Here is a 17945-nt window from a genome sequence, read left to right on the forward strand (position 1 = left end):
TAAGGACGTCCATCATATTCAAAGTCGTCGTCCACAACCTCAGAATTTGACAAATATTCAGACATGTTTCAAATAACTATCAGTAAACTAACAGTAGCGAACTCCAGCTGTACACAGAGCTGTGTCTGGGACGCGCGCACAGAGATGACGTCATGAGTTCAGAGGTCTTGTTTACAAACGGATTTGTTTATTTTATTTATTACACAGACAGCGCCACAATGTTACAACAGGTCCTGGAAGCAGATCTAGTGATTCATAAAAGAAATGAAGAGTTTCGCGGCAATCATGTGTTATTTAGACGCTGCATCGTCTGTGTCCCGCGAGTGCCCTATGCTCTACCGTTATATGGAGAAGAGGCTCGCAAAAAACTCCTAATATCTTCCAAAGGACTCCAAATGACACCAAACACCTCTGGGTGAGTATACAACCATAAAAAATGCCAGAAATAAGGTCCAGGTTGTAAAAAACCGAACTTTCCCTTTAAGCAGGGTGGACAGTTCCTTGCATCCATAAGCCTTTTTCTCAGCAACTTCATGGTGTATCAGTTACTAGGAGAAGACTTCTACATTGTTGCTTCTATTTCAACTGAATTTAAAATTGATCCTCAAAGTCCCCGTGAAAATACACACTTACTCAGTGAGGCCAAGGATAGTCGCCTTCTTGTAATCAGAATCACAGCTGAAGCGCTGGACGTCTACTCCACGGCCCAAATCCTGCAGCACCTGGGCTTGGGTGAAGTCTGTCAGGCGCTCGTTGTACACATACAGCTGACTGATCAACTTCTGCAGCTCCTCTGGCCAGTCCGAATACGACGACACGTGCTGTGTAACCAGCCGGATGAGCTCCTTTGGGTCAGCCTGCGTGATGAAGAACATATTTTATGTTAATGAATAAAAAGCAATAGAAACTTTAACGCAACCAAGTCTTAGTAATGATCATCATCAGTTTGTCATCGACATCTGCACAAGTCTTTTAATGATGCAGTCATTTGTATCAGGATCTGATGATACAGGAAAACACCTAAAACATGCATCACATTGGCCCTCGGGGACCCAAGTTGCTTCCTCAAATTATACGAATGGATATGCTAGTAACTGATTTGAGGACGTTAAACCTGTGGAATAACCAGCACCATCAGCTTATTAACTATTAGGGTTGCTCCACCCAAATGCTATCCATGTTGAGTTTAAAGGTAGGATAAGGGATTTCTGGATGATGTTATATCTGCTGATATTTGTGTGAGATTAATCCAAGTTTAACATTGTGAAACTGCCAGAATCAGAATTAGAAAACTGCCTGTTATTCTCATGACATGCATTGGTAGTTCAGTGGTAGAATTCTCGCCTGCCACGCAGGAGGTTAAAACTGCTGACTTCTCAGTCTGTCAATGAACCATTGTCAGATGGACACATCTGTCCCAGATTTCCTGGGTTCAGGAGGAGGCCCAAATTGACCTTTGCCCTGAAACCGATCACATGCTCTGAATAGATGGCCAGTTGGCCACTTCCTGAGAGATACTCAGGGGTTTTTGGACTGTCCTGGGACAACTGTTCTATTGTATTTTTAAAGTTAGCCTGCACACATCTGTTCAGAGTTCCTGTTTTAGCCCCAGAGGGCATATAACCTCAGCGACCTATGGTTTAGAAAAACTTTAAGCTTCTGTTTACCTCTTTAACTGAAAATGTCACATGTGTGACATTTTGACCCCGATGTCTGTTCCTCTGTATGTTTCCCGTTTTCTTCCAGATGTCCATTTCATGTCTATTTACTGTTGTCTTCCAAATATGGTCAAAGTTTCCTGTCAGTTTACCAATAAAAGCTTCCTGCAAGGGGATGGTCTTTGGGAAGCATTTGCTGTCAGGGGGCTGCCTCTGTCAGTTTTGCTTTCCCCTCCTGCAGGAGCACCTGAAAAATCATTCCTAGTCTCCGGTGTCTTTTTCTAAGTTAATTAATGTATGTTGATGACTTTTTAACCTAACATTTTGGTGCCGAAAGACCCGGAATCTCTCGAGCTGCGACGATTGGGGTGGCGTAAGATTCAACGGGCGAACTAAATCTGTCGACAGCCGGTTCCCGACTTCAGGGACGGGGCCAGGTTGATCTTGCGCTGTTCCAGAGTCCAGACGACGAGATTTCCCAGCCAGGGGAAAGCACTTGGAGACTGGTGAGAAAACTCCTCTTACTTAATACCTGGGGTATTGAAGTATTTTTGTGTAAAATACGAGTGAAATTCTGTGTATACTAACAAGAAGGTTAGTGAAAGAGGTGATTGGCAGCAGGTCGGGACACGATTTTTATAGAAGGCATAGGGGCCTCTAAAAATACTATGCCTGGGGCAGTGCGTAAGGCCAACACGGGGGTTTCGGACCCGACAGAATAACAAGAGGAGGTTTCTTAGGAGTGATTTTTTATGGTTTTGTTTATGTTTGTCTAATGTTTGTCTGATGTTTATGTCTGTTCAATGTGGGGTTTCCAAAATTGAGAGGAAAAATTTAAATTGTTCACTAAAGATCAGGCTAAAACCAAACTGTTGAAAAAAGGAAACTTGTGTCCTGAGAGAAACTTAGGAAAGAAAAATAACTGACGAAAAATAGCAGAGGCGTGGTTAAGCTGAAATTTATGCTTAAATAATCTCTCAAAAGATGCTTAATTGATGGGGAGACGTCCTCAAACTTAAGAAAATGGAGACAAATCTTGCAAAATAATAATATAGGGAACTTAAAAAGAAGTAAATGGACTAATTTAAGACTAGAAGAAAAGACAAGAAAATTGCGAACTTGTGAGGAGAGGATGGATTTTGGGAGAAGTGGGGGCTGCTGCAGGCTGCAGCATGAGGAAGTCTGTGTCTGTGTGTGACTCTCTGTGTGTGTGTCAAGCTGCAACTCTCTGTGTCTCTGTGTGTGTGTGTATGTGAGAAACACTGTCTGTGTGTGTGTATTCATGAGACCCTGTGAAACAGCTGCAGAGTTTACAGGGCCAAGCTGCAGAGAGAGTGTGTGTGTGAAAGCGTGCTCTAGCAGTAGGTGCAGCGCTTTACGAGCGGCTGCAGTCTGTGTCTGAAGGAGAGAACTTTTTTGTTTGCTGGAAAAGGGGGGTTTTCAGTGGTGAAGTGAAGTGAGCTCTCCTTATGGAGGAGATGTAAAAATGGAGAAATATAGTTTGTTCTATCATTCTAAGCCCTGAATGAAGGCTTAGAATCATAGAAGTTTTAAATTGGGTTAATTCATCATTTAATTTGCAGATTACTTTTGTAACACTGTATTTGACTTGGATTGTATGGAAATGGGATTCCTGCAATTTGCGAGCATGAGATAAAATGATTGGGTTGTTTGTGACATGAATGTTAAAACAAATCAATCATTTGTCCTTACTCTGTCTGTTGTGAAATCACTACTGATGATTGACAGCTTCAGAGGATGGGTTTTGTACAATGAAATTAGCGCCGCTGTATTTTTAGAATACAGTGGAAGGGGGTGTGTTCATGAGCCTACTCTCATTTGTATGTCAGTGACATTTTACACAGAAAGGGGTGTGTGGAGGAGTAACAAACCCGTTGTACAATCTTTTTAGAAAAGAAGAACCCTGAGTGCATATCAGGCTATTCACACTGAAAATGTGTACATTTGTGATCAGTGTTGCTATCATTTAGTTTTGGAGTTCATCTGAAATGCACCAATTGAGCTTGGTTAGTGTAGTTTGAGGAGAAATAATTTACACGTTTGCACTGATACACAAACCCATATATAGGTGATCTGAAGTGTGTGTTTAATGTTAGTGGGTTTTTGTCTATGTGTAGTTTACGCATGGGAATTTATCCCACAATTTTCTTAAGACTTCTATGAGTTTTCATAGAAGAGCATGCATTTGCGTTGCAGCATGCAAACAGAAGATTAAGAATCTCCTGAAGACTTTTATAAGTACTCATGATTTATCTGGAGATAATTTTCTGACAATTTTTCTGACAATTTTCTGACAATTTTCTGGCATTTCTTTTTGATTTGGGGAAAATAGAGCTCAACAACAGTTGAGAAGACATTATTAGATAGGATGATTCCTTTCAGTCCGACGTTTTGTGACTAGGACTATTTGTTTATATATATATATATATATATATATATAAGTTCACTGAAGACTACTGTTTACGTTGCAGGAGAGTTGCTGCACTGACAGTTTTTGTGTGGTGTTACTTTAATAAGATCATAACCTACCTGGGTGGAAATAAGAACGTTTTTCAATGAGAAATTCTGTAGTCTAATCTACGGTGGGAGACAGAATTTTAAAGGTTTTGCCCCCATCTAATCTGGTGATGGGAGGGGGGATCTCTGAGGGACATAGATATCCAACCCTAGAGAATCATTGAGTCAGACCTGCAGACTTGCCAGGGTGCGAAGGTCAAGAAGTGGGAGGGCCACTTATCTGGGGAGCCTGACTCTGGCAGCCTGACTCTTCCGGGGAGAAGTCAACAAGGAGGGGGTCTGATGACACGAAACCCCCACCCCTGTTGGCATGCAAAATAATGCTGTGAAGCAAACTGGTGCTTCCAAGGAAGTTGTTCCCCCTGGTGGCTAAGTTGAGCCATAGGGAGTTTCTATGGCTCAACAGGAGGGAGTGGGAGTATGTAAGGGTACATATGATACATCATGAGGATTAAATACTAAATACCCTTTAAAATTTTTTTAGTAGGAGCTTTCCGACATGTTGCAGATACAACATGAAAGGACCTATCCATTTGAAGTTGTTCATATGGATTTCATTCTTGGAGTGAACTAATGGCCTGTTAAGTTAAGGCTCAAGAAAGCCATGGCCTGAATGCCGGCCATTAGTCGAACTGTACATGAGAATCGTCTTCTTGTACGCTGCTGTTTTCTTCCTCTTCCCTCTCCTAAAGCAGGAACTGCTGAAACTGGGTAACCGGATCCTGAGTCGAGTGGTGAAACGTCATCACTCCGTCAGGACGGGCCCTTTTTGCTGTCCAGATCAGGACACCTGCAGCAGTAAAGGCTGCTGGATGATCTACTGCGTTCACCAGTTGCAGTGAAAGCTAGCGGAGAAACGTGCCAGGCTCGAGTAGTGCGGGAAGTCGGGCGGTACTCGAACCTTTGCCCGCCGAAGAATTCATCTGATGCCTATCTCGCCAGCCCAGCCTGAAGAATATGACTAGCCAAACTGACTTGCGACAACAAACTAGGAGAGGAGTCCGAGGAATGGAAGAGACTTTTTCACTACTGAGTCATGCTGACATAATGACTGAGATTCCGATTCTGACTATCACTGTCTTTGTACTTCTCTGTGTTTTCATTACCTGTATGTTTATGATGACACTGGAGTGTTTTATTGTGTTTACTGGTGAAGTTTCAAAATGATAAAAAGGAGGGAAATGTGAGATTAATCCAAGTTTAACATTGTGAAACTGCCAGAATCAGAATTAGAAAACTGCCTGTTATTCTCATGACATGCATTGGTAGTTCAGTGGTAGAATTCTCGCCTGCCACGCAGGAGGTTAAAACTGCTGACTTCTCAGTCTGTCAATGAACCATTGTCAGATGGACACATCTGTCCCAGATTTCCTGGGTTCAGGAGGAGGCCCAAATTGACCTTTGCCCTGAAACCGATCACATGCTCTGAATAGATGGCCAGTTGGCCACTTCCTGAGAGATACTCAGGGGTTTTTGGACTGTCCTGGGACAACTGTTCTATTGTATTTTTAAAGTTAGCCTGCACACATCTGTTCAGAGTTCCTGTTTTAGCCCCAGAGGGCATATAACCTCAGCGACCTATGGTTTAGAAAAACTTTAAGCTTCTGTTTACCTCTTTAACTGAAAATGTCACATGTGTGACATTTTGACCCCGATGTCTGTTCCTCTGTATGTTTCCCGTTTTCTTCCAGATGTCCATTTCATGTCTATTTACTGTTGTCTTCCAAATATGGTCAAAGTTTCCTGTCAGTTTACCAATAAAAGCTTCCTGCAAGGGGATGGTCTTTGGGAAGCATTTGCTGTCAGGGGGCTGCCTCTGTCAGTTTTGCTTTCCCCTCCTGCAGGAGCACCTGAAAAATCATTCCTAGTCTCCGGTGTCTTTTTCTAAGTTAATTAATGTATGTTGATGACTTTTTAACCTAACAATTTGAACTAGATATTTAACGATACAGTTGGCTGGTGCCGATAATCACCATTAATCGCACAGTATATTTTTCAAATGGTGGTTGTTGTGTTATTGTGTTTCAAAACCATAATGCAACAACACAAACTTTGGTCCAACAAGCGAAAACTGATGTTAATCAGTAATTCTATCACAAAATAAATTCCGAAAAACATACGCCGTTTTTAAGCAGTTTTTGGTAAACATATTTACAAAAAATATTTAAAAAAACAAAAAACACTTTAGTTTGTATTGTTACGTTGCGTTTTCTGAACAACATCAAGTAAATTTATATAAAACATACATTTATCATACGCAATGTACGAGGAGGTTTTTTTGTATTTTTCAGTCTATGCAAAGCATAGCAAACCTCAGCATTAACCAATTTATAAATTAAATAACCATTCAACTTTACTACATATTCAAGTATATAAAGCATTAAGAGTAATAAATTATGTGAACAAGAGTTTAAAAGCTTTAGTTCACCAGTAGTATTTAGTGGATGCTGTTATTGGCTTCTTCTTTGTGGTCTTTCTTTTCACTTATTTTGTCAGTAGACTTGTTTGGACAATTATTTAAAAGAGGAAAAACATTTCTATTCAAAAGCTACAACAGTATGTTTGCAGCAGCAGTATTACAAGACAAACTCAGTATTATAGCTGGAAACAAACGTGAAATATCTAAAATAATTCACTGACGGGAAGATTCTAAATCTTGCAGATCAGTCACATCCTCTTCTCTGTGAGATAGCAGGTAGAGAAAGGATGCTGCTTCAGTCTGCAGAAAAGTTGGTCCAGATTTAACAGAATAAAGCCATCAATTCAGCCTCACACACAAAAAACTTTTTTTTTACCCATAAATTTCAGTCAACAACATGCTCTTCTATGCACCCCAAGTGGCAATAGACCGGAACGATGAAGTATAAGTTATGACAGCTTTGCATTAGTTGAAGACTTTGTCACTTTGAAAGTATAGTTATTGTGATCTTTAAACATCACGTTTACTTTAGCCGGTCTTGTTATTGGTTTAATAATTATTGCATAATGAATTTACCTTTGGGGATTAATTAAGTATTTTTGAATTTGAAGTTAATTGAATGAGACAGAGGTTTGAAGAGGAGACTTTATTTAATTAATTTTGTCAGTGTCTTTACAAGCAGCTAGCAAATGGTGATGAGATATTCATTTAAAGGAGTCCAAAAGAGAGTTACGGTTCAAAAACCCCAAAGAATCACTTACCCTACCTTTAAATGATTAATTTACTGCATGTATGTAGTACCTTTTTGATCCAGTTCAGCTTCTACAGAGCGCTTTATAAATGTTTCTCATTCACCCACTTACAAAAATAAACACCTATACCATCCTCATTTCCACTCCATAATGAGTATGGATCATTATGTCTCCACAACCACTCACCAATGACCACATTTGGGCAACTTTGGGGGTCTTGCCCAAGGACAACTGGGCACATTACAAAGCCAGTAACCCAACAGTCAACCTAATCTACTCACTTGTCCAATCTGCTCAAAATGCAGAGCCCAAACATAAATATTAACATAAAAGGGGAAAAAGGTTATTGTTTCTTGGAAATGTTGTTAAATGGACGAATAAAATGGCAAAGGGGTGTGGCTGGATCCCACTTATTTTCAGTATAATTACTGTATCAAGGGTTGAGATTTTTTTTTAAACTCACTCAAGACAAAATATTTTTAAGTTATTTTGTGTTTCGTGAGCAAACATACTGTACAACACATTAATCTTATAACATATTATCAATTGAAGATAAAAAGATCTAACGGGTCGATAATTCTTTGCTTTCAAATGTGATTCTTTCTTAGTAACATAGGAGCTGTAATACACTGTTAGTGACACGTTTGACCCGATGAAAACTGCTGCTAAGGATTAGTACTGTGTAGTTTCTAAAGCTGCACATATCTTCACGTGACTCACTAATGAGGTTGTCTAAAAAAAAAAATTAAAAACACTGCAGCAATTTTCAGAAATCGGAGAGAGAGAGAAAGAGAGAAAGAGAGAGCCACGAGCACAACTTTCCCATAATTTTGCTACAGACTACTGCAGCAGACTTAAATCAAGCAATTCAACAAACTGCTTTTCCCTACAAGTCGAGAAATTACGAGTAAATTTACCAGGAACCATGGTTTGTGCAGTGATTCAGGCCTGTGGGAAGTAAGATATTCGATACACAGCTACAGTATGATTGAGAGTGTCATCGCGTTAGAGGTGCGTGGATCTATTTCTCTCTTCCCCCCTCCCCTCCATCACCCTCATTCTACTTAAATGAATTCCAGAATTTGGGTTTTTTTGGCATCGTATATGGATGTCGCCCGGCAGGGGAAGATGGTTTATTTGTTGATCTTATTTGCATAAGGTAATTATGGCTGCTGGAAATCTGTGAGCTTGAAGACAGAGGTGTGTGTCTGTCTCTGAGCCTCTTCCTGCTCACAGGGTGTTTGTGTGTGTATATCTTTGGAGGTGGGCTTGATGGCAGTCACGGTAGCAGATTCACAGTTCAAAAACAGGACAGGGTATGTGGAGCAGAGCTGGAAAGAAGGAAGAATTTTTTTGAAAGTGGAGTCAGTTCGAAGAGGAAGCCTGAGTGGGGGAAGTCGAGAGATGAGAGAGGAAAAGTAATGGTGGGAAAGAAGGGTGAGGGCAAGGGGAGGGAGAGAAGAGGAAGATAAAGCTAAGGAATTTATCCATGCTGGCAACACACTGGATGCAATATTTCCATTTAGCTACACAGGAAGGTGCCCCTGTGTGTCTGCATCACCTGCTTTCTCATATTTTTCAGCTTTTTAAAAAATACTTTTGAATATTTTTATAGCATTGTTTTCATTTGTTCACAGAGGGAAAAAAAAAATAAAAAAACAGAATGTTAATTCCTCCCAATCTGTTTCAAAATGTTTTCCTAACATGCAAAAGAAAAATAAAATGATAAAACTGACACTGAGCAGTGCTCAGCTCTCAAGCAAGATACAAAACCCTTAGATTTTAAGAATCCTGTCATCTACCCGCATAAAAGGGAGCTGAAGGTTTCTCACACGTTTGTGCGAGTCCAATGGGCATATTAGTCTGCTCGAAGCTGACTTAAAGGGGACCTATTATGAAAAACACGTTTTTTCTTGTTTTAACATATATAAAGTGGTCTCCCCTCACCCTGCCAGCAGAGGGAAGATGAAATCCCATGAAAATCTGCAGGGTCTGTTCCTCCCCGCCCGACTGAATCCCCCAGTGTCATGTGACTTTCTTGAGCCGTTTAGAATCTGCTCCTGTCGTGACGTCACGACAGGAGCAGATTTCCAGAGGTTCGGCCTCCGCTGCTGAAACCACGCCCACAACCAGCTCTCTCCGCCGGCTGGAGCTCCGCCATTGTTCAGCAGCGGTGACTGTTTTCCACCGGTTTCAACAGCGAGGGACAGTTAAAATGAGGTTTTGCATCGACATTTACCCTCATAAAAGTATCAGTTCCAACAGCACGGACCCGGCAACTGCACACGAGTCAGCGGTAAGTGACGTTCATTTTTTATGTTATTTATATTTGTATGATCTTTGCATGGGCTAAGTATTTAGCTTAGCTCCGGAGCACCGGGGCCGCATACGGAGCTGCCGGAGCTGCTCACGGACCGGACCGTCGAGGAGCCCCGGGCCCGGAGCTCCGAGCCCGGGGGCTCCAGGGGAGCCAGCAGCTCTATTAGTACCGTAATACATTTTTCTTCTGTGGTTTCAGATTTTCCAAGCAATGCACCTGGAGCTGTTCAACGACACATTCAGAAGACGCGCGGTCCTTCCTTGAGCCAGCAATAGTGCATACATTTTATTTATATATTTTAACAATAAAGTTGCCATTTGTGAAAATTCAGTGTTGTGATTTCTTTACAGTTAACATGATTCATTTGTCTTGTAACATAAAAAGTGAAATGATGAGGAATTGGAGTAAATAACCGTGGTGTACCTGTTTAGAATTAAATTCAATCTTCCTGTTTGAAGACGAGGTGACTAAAGGCTGATTTATGGTTCTGCGTTACACCAACGCAGAGCCTACGGCGTAGGGTACGTGTCGATTTAACACAGAACCGTGGACACGCTTTGCTACGCAGCCGCTGCTCTTCTCCCCGGAGCGACGCTTGCTACACGTCATTCAGGGAGCCAATCAGCACAGAGCCTCATTATCATAGCCTCGCCTCCCCTCAGAATGAAGCACAGAAAAAGGCTTTAGAAGCGGTAAAACTAAAGACATGGCCCACAGGCTGAATTTCTGATTTATGTAGAAAAAACAAGCTTTAGATTGTTTTTAAGACATTCAAGGCCTGTTTAAAATATACATTAAATGCCATAATATGTCCCCTTTAAGCACAACAACGTAGCCAGGCGAACAAATGTCAATCATAATGTTCATCTGTGCATCTGCAGTACGTGTACTTTTTGAGACGGTTGGACATTGACCCGAGCGAGCTCAGAGACCGAGTGACCACTTTTCAGGATCATCAAATTCAACTTTATTTGTCCCAGCATCGCACTGCTGCTACTCTGTGTGGTTACATGCACATCTAAATCCAGCTATTGACAAAAATCTAGGTAAGGATCCAACTGGAGTTTCAAAGAAATCTGAATATACATGCGCGAGAAGACAAATCGATTATTGAGTGAGGTGCGTTCGACTCCGCAATGCTAGGTGGCGCCACATTCACTTTTGCATTGGTGTTCCTCCGGTACAATTACGAAACAATTGCGAAGGAGGACAACAAATATGGACACTGATGATGCAGCAGCTCTGTAAATTTCGTACATATTAAGCCTGATCATGTTGCAGCATGATGCACGCAAAGTCTCCCTCTTCTTCTTCTGTTACCGTGTTGTTGTGATGCCGCGACTGTTGTCATTCTCGCTCCGGCTCGAAACTTCCGGAAGGGGGGGCAGTCACTAGCTCGGTTAAGCGTGGGTTACATATACATGCCGGAATAACTCGAATTAGGATGCATTATCTGGCAGTAACAGCTCGATCGCAAGAGCTTCAGTTCAGATCGACTACAGCCCGGCTAAGGTGTATACACGGCTTTTAAAAATTCAATATCAATCGGATTAAGGCAAAAATTCGACTTTCTGTTAGTGCATGTAAACGTACTGACTGAAATGAATGTGAAGACCTGCGAAATAGTGATAACCCGATCAGATCACGGGATGGGAAATCAGGGCAGATCACGTGATTTCCGAATGATCAAGACAAGGAAGAAATTATCACATTTCTTTTCATTTTTATTTCATTAAATTATTTAATTAATAACTACATACTTTATTTATCAATAAGTTTCACCATTAAATTAATAATTATAACAGTTTATGTTGCTGACATCAGTGTTCCCATTTCAGCGACTTAGTCGCTATATTTAGTGATTTTTCAGACCCCTCTTTATTTCAAATTCAGCAAACTAGCGACAAATCTAGCGACTAAATTACAGGCTTGTATCGTTCCCACTCTTCTCAGTGCGCAGCCCGGGCTGCCGTGGATCCCTCCCCCATACCAAGGCGCTCTCAGGCGGCCTTGTGCTCACACAGCAGCAGCCGCTCTCATCTGCAACCACAGCAGGAGACGTTCACCTCTCCACATTCAGACTGCAAATGAATCACACATCCATGAATCCAAAGGTGGCTGACTTTTCACTGGCCCTGCACCACTGAATAATACGTAATTATTATTATTCATATATTATTCTGATAAATGTAATAATGAGGATACATGTTCAATAGCGCTGCAGTTGCCTAAAGTAAAAACATGCAGGAAGGTGGAATTATGATATTAAAGAAAAAGGAATCGACCAAAGAAAGTTTATTTGTAGTTCTAAACATATTTAGTGATTTTTACTCCTTATTTTGTCTCTCCTATGATTTTATTCCTCTCTCCAAGAGCATCTGTTATAATTTCATATAATTGAAAAGCCAATAACTTCTTTCCTTACTGAGGGGTCGGCAACACTGGCTGATGTAAATGTCGAGGAAACTTGAAGCTGGCTCTTTGGCATTTCAGAAATGTTTGCAATTTGGAAATATTTCGAATTGAACAGCAGCTTATCCTGTTGCAATTTGTTAATTGGTTGTTTTTATCGTTTTATTTTTTTGTAGATTGCCAAAGTATTGGATTGGGACTCGATATCTGCAGATACTCAAGTCAAATGGCTTAGACTCGATCGCAAAATAAATTGATCGGGACATCACTACCTGTGACTGCTACCTCGAGCTTGACACTAATAATGAGTGAAGCAAAAATTTACATAATTTTCAGTTAACATGAAGCTTATGTTGGAAATTCCCCTAAATAACTGGAATGATGCATTTTTCTACCCAACGCAGACACCTCAAACACTCAAACAAACACCTTCCTGTGAGAAATTGACGGTCACAGTTGTCATTCTCCCTCTAAGTATACATGTATTGAGGATGGATGATGTAGGGAATTAATCAGCCGGCGCATTTATCCATATGTAATGATATCCAGGCATCATATTCATATGTTACAGCATCTGGGGAATTACTGTTATGACTTTTTTATTGCACATGATCGGTGTTGTTTATTTGCAGTCATAAGCAGCTGTCAAATCTTCAATAGAGGTGTGGCCTTCCTTTGTCTTTCTTTTGTGCTGTCAGATCTTTTATCAAGACAGTTACATTATTTGTGTCTTATCTCTGATCCTGAAGTTCTCTTTGGAAGTATATTTATGTATTTTTCATAAAGGGGTTAAGAAAGAAAAGATACATCGATGCGAGCTGCAACCCTCCTGCTCCAAACGTGTATATTTTGAAGTTCCCTCGTACACGGAAGAATGACACAGAAAGGATAACGCCACATGTGAGAAGAAAGTCTGCTGAAACTCTGACGGACAGGCTGATGTTTGAAGAACATGACTGAAATAAGGCTTTCATGATGAAACACTGTTTGCTTTATCTCTCTCCCTTTCTCTGTCATTCATCCGTAGAAATGTGCCCTGTCTGGATACAGCAGCCGCAGCCCCGCCCCCCTCCCTCTCTGGGAAGCCATTTTCACACGCATTTCTGAAAATTCTTCACCCCACCAGCCACTCTCACCGATAAAAACAGAAAAAAAAAAATCTTTAAAACCCCCTTTCTTTCTACGAAGTTTTTAGTACTTCCAAAATGACTTCAAGGGGAGCAAATGAAATCCCCTCCCCTGCCCCCCTTTTTATTTGATGTGCTATTTTATTTCATAATAGCTTTTTAAAAAAAGCCACAAATAGTCTTCCAGGGAAAGAATGTATAAACTGCATGTAGGAAGTACAACTTTATATTGTAGTACGTGATGTTACATAGCTGGAGGGGGGGGGGGGGGGGGGTGCCAGCTGTCTCCAATTTCTCCTTTACTACCACAGTGCTGCCACAGGCTCTCTCTTCTGTTTCCATCCCCGCTGTGATGCATAAAAAAAAATGAAGAAATGCAAAAATAAAATATCCCAAATCTGTCTCACTGTCTCAGATCACTTTTACCACACTTGCACTCTTATTTTCAATCTTAATGGTTCCGTGCTACCAAGTTTAAGTCATCTGAAGTAATTTTTTGCTGTTTACCAAGGTGCCTCGGAATTTTATGGAATAAAATGGACTTGTAGTAACAGTTTGTTTCACCATTGTCAATGAATACAAACATTTATTACAGTGTGAATTTTTATTCCTTTGCGCTACTCCTGCTCAATGTTCATGGAGACGTGTTAGACACGAAGCAGATGGATCACTTGGAGGTTATGTAGAAATAGCTGTGCCTTCTCTCGAGCAGTGATCATAATGAGTTGTATTTATGTCAGGCCTAACACTTAGCTCTACAGTCAGTGGCCTCATTAGCACTAATACTGTAATGGAATATAAAGTATGTGCGTGCAATTAGTTGGAAAGCGAGGAGGCAAAGAAACCAGGCATAGGTTGTAAAGAAATAATCACTCCATAAACAGGCTTGGCTGTGGTGTGGGTCACAACACACCATGAAAAGGGAGCGATCACACGCAGGACGCAAGTAAGAGGAGCAGGAGTGAGTTTACACAGTCAAAGCTGTGGATTTAATCAAAGGTTTAGAAACTACTTAGCCTCAAACATTTCTAGTCAACTGCAAAAAGTGCGTTTAGACTGGATGTTTGCCTAATAGGGCCCCCCCCCCTCTGCATTGATTCTGGTATACAGAGCTCCCATGGGTAAAATATTGACTGCTAATGATTGTGGTGCATGAGTGCAATTTGTACAAGTGCACAATTTATACAAAACAAGAAGGGTAAAGTTACTTGAGTCACGGTGCTTCTCTATGATCGGGAGGCCACTCAGTATCCCTCATTATTTCAGTCAGTTCAACAACATGGAGCTGACTTAATGATCCGGCCTTTACAAGGTCAGCTCCCGTAACCAGCGCTTTGAATTCTGCTGCGGCCTTGAAAAATACCTACAATGACTGTGAGCAAAGGAAAATGTCTGAATCTTATTTGGCTTAACACTTTTAATATTTGTTAAAGATGCAGTTTCAATCTTTGACAAACCCTATTTTCAAGTCTTAAAGGGAACCCTGCATATTAAGACATGTAGTCCCTAATTAGCCACAATTGTTCTCTTATACTAAAATATGTTGTTAGAAACACATAAAATAATCTAATTGCTTTAAAAATCTACAATGTTTATTACATATTTTGACCTGCGGGAGGCGCCATGTTTTACCTGCGCAATGTATTCTAGGGGCGATGACGTACGACGGTGGCTCTGGGAAGATAAGCCCCATTAGTTTAACTGGGACAGGTATCTAAAACATAGTTGAGCAGCTCTCTCCCGGCCGTGGAGGCTGACGAGGGAGCCCATAAGACGTCTCGGTTCAGGCAAACTGGATCAAAGTTCTGTGATGCACGGGAGATCTGCAAAAATGATCAATGTTGTGCGCATCTTACCAGTGCATTAGGCTCCTGCTTAGACGGCGTAGCCTACGGCGTAGACGGCGTAGGCTACGCCGTAGCCTGCGTAGGCTACGCCGTAGCCTGCGTAGCCGGGGCTCTACAGCCCGCAGCCCACCGCCATCCGCTCTCCGCTCTCCGCTCTCGCTACCGCCGCCGGGATGGAGACGCCGGTGGGCAATATGCACGTTTGGATGGGCATAGCCCCCCCCTCTCCCCCCCTAAAACCGGCCTCGGTGCTGATGACAGACCAGCGGCTGAGGGGACTGGCCCGGGACTTTGACGAAACGGGAGGCGCAGACTTCGCTTCAAATAGGCAAGAACATCTTTATTTAATTTAATGACGCCAGATCTGGCTGGGGTTTTTATTGTAGCATCGGCTATCTGCTAGTTGAAACGTGTGGTCTGTTAGTCTATCTGAGTTTTATGGTGTTTTTATAGTTCATGCTGTATGGGGCTGCACTTTTTTTTAATTTTATTTTACTTTTTTGTAGGTGCGCCGTCACCTTAATGTTTAGCTGTGTTTTGATCTGTGTTTCTGGTGCGCCGTCATCTGTTTAGCTGTGTTTTGATCTGTTTCTGGGTGTCAGAACAGTGGACGGGGGCCAGCAGGTGCCACCGTGTGACGTCACTACCCAGAATGTAAAAAACAATGGGGACCTACATGTTAAATTATATTTTCAAATTTTATAAAAACGAAGACATCAACAAGGTTTTTTATATCACATTGTTATAATTGATACCAACATTTATCTTTTAAGACCTACATGTCTTAATATGCAGGGTTCCTTTTAAAACAAAATATGCTTAGTCCTTAGTTGTATTTGAGCAGAATCAAAAAAGGCATTTAAAACTAATTAACTGAGGAAACATTTTTTACCATAGTATTTGAACTGAACGTTAGGCATCCAACAATGATTTGTGGGCTTTTATTCTCAAACTAAATGTTGTAATGAGATGTGCAAAGAGCTCAGCAGTTTTTCAGCACGATTGCCTCCAGAATCACGCCCCGTGTGTGTGTGTAATAAACCTGCTTGTGCTTCAAAAGGTATCTCTGTGTACTGCGTGTGAGTGATCAATACTCAATAAGTGAGAGAATTGTGACCGCAGGCCAAGGTAAATGGCTGAGTGAAAAATCTCAATGTCTTTACTCAGCACATTGCCATACAGCAGCCAAACACTTGCAGTTGCAATTATGCAAACATGCGCGTTCCTAGGGTATGAAAAAAAAACAGGTAAACAGGCGTCAAAACCTAAATAAACACACAGCTATTTTGCAACACTGTGTAAACACCACCAACAGAGCAATTACAGCTAAGATCACCTCTATTTTGCAAATGAGCACTTTAGCCAGTAAAATGAAAACTTCCGGTGCGTCCAAGTGGAAAACGGCTCGTTGTGCCTTCGGGGAGAAATGGAAAGCCAGTCTCTGTGTCGCGGCGCCATAAGTTGCTCCGTCATGCCTCGGAGCCATAATCAGATGGGAAAGAAACAGCTGAAGACCTTGAGAGTCAATAGTGAGCAACTGAAAGTTAAAGAAGCTCAGGGCTCAACGTCGTAAAGAGACCTCTTATGTCAGAACTCAGTGTTCTGACATAAGAGGTCTCTTTACTCTTTACCAGCCCCACGTCGCCTCAAACTTCAACATCTACTTTATAGCAAAGGTTACACGATGGCAAGCAGGATATACAGTTATATTATTATAACCTTGAAAGAGGTGAAAAGGGGGGAAAAAAAAGGCATGGTTCTGGGGATGTTTTTCCCTTTCCAGCTTGAGTAAACTTGTTTAAATTGACCGAATTAAGTCTTTTGTCAAATATACAGAATTCAGAGCTCAATGCTACAGTATGCATGGGAAAAAAGAGGCAGAAAAAAAGATAAAATGTGGTAGATGCACGGTTTGTTATTTTGTTTGTGCCTTTCAAATAATGCCGTGATGGACGAGAGACTTGTCCTGGGTGTCCTCCTACCTCCTGGCTGAGGACAGCTGTTAAATTGCAAGTAAGACTCCGACTACTCAGAAGCAGCTCACACACGGTCTTGTGTTTTTCTACGATACAACATGGTCTGGGAAAAAAAATGAATGCAAATTGATTTTTTTTGCTTTAACTTTTAATGTTTTGCAGCAGGTTTTTCTTCTAAAAACCACTACAGTACATCTGAAAAATATTAAGAAAGCAGGCTGCTCATTGAGGCTTTAAAAACACATCAAACACCTTGAGTAAATCCTCAGAGTTTCAATCCTATTTGCAATTGGATGACTTCGGCGGCTTGAGTGTTTGCTGTCTTATTGCCTGGGTATGAAATTATGTGATAGCGACTAGAGAATTGAAAGAGCGTGAGAGTTATTGAGACAGTGTTACTGCTCCTCAAGTAGAGAGTGGCAAACACTTGGAGACAGCTCAACACACCACAACACACAAACGCACACACATACACACGTAAACCACCCACTGCCACGGGAAAATAGATTAAACACACAGGCGCATGTTAAGTCTGCAGTGATACTTGAATAATACAAACACCACAACGCACATACATGTAGTAAAAAAAGTCACTATGTGACATATTTTTCCTTCTGCCGACTTCATTTGCAACGCAAAGCAGGTGTGTATAGAAAACATAGATACACCCCGTCTTTCTTATCTGAAATTAAATATCACAGCATGTAAAATGCAGGAACTTAAAGGATGAGAAAGCTGCAGAGAGCAAGACCGCTCAAGAGAATTGTATAAAACGTGCACACTCAAGAGTCTTATGGGTGGAGAGGTCTGAGGTTTGACAGAAGAACAGACAGTTCAGTGGGTGGGAGAAGACACATTAAATGAAAACGATAGAAAAATCCATGCCAGAAACAGCT

At 41.3% G+C, this 17945-nt stretch overlaps 1 protein-coding gene across 2 annotated transcripts in view; it reads right to left on the reverse strand.

Annotated features, from left to right (window-relative positions):
* Positions 1-17945, reverse strand: part of nbas (NBAS subunit of NRZ tethering complex) — a 194915-nt gene that overhangs the window by 80563 nt on the left and 96407 nt on the right. For both annotated transcript variants that reach the window (XM_061746583.1, XM_061746582.1), the window contains exon 42: positions 634-857. In XM_061746583.1, the coding sequence (XP_061602567.1) occupies positions 634-857 (224 nt within the window). The remainder of the gene's footprint in view (positions 1-633; positions 858-17945) is intronic.

This window comes from Cololabis saira, chromosome 18 (genome assembly GCF_033807715.1).
Source record: "Cololabis saira isolate AMF1-May2022 chromosome 18, fColSai1.1, whole genome shotgun sequence".
Taxonomy (NCBI): domain Eukaryota; kingdom Metazoa; phylum Chordata; class Actinopteri; order Beloniformes; family Belonidae; genus Cololabis; species Cololabis saira.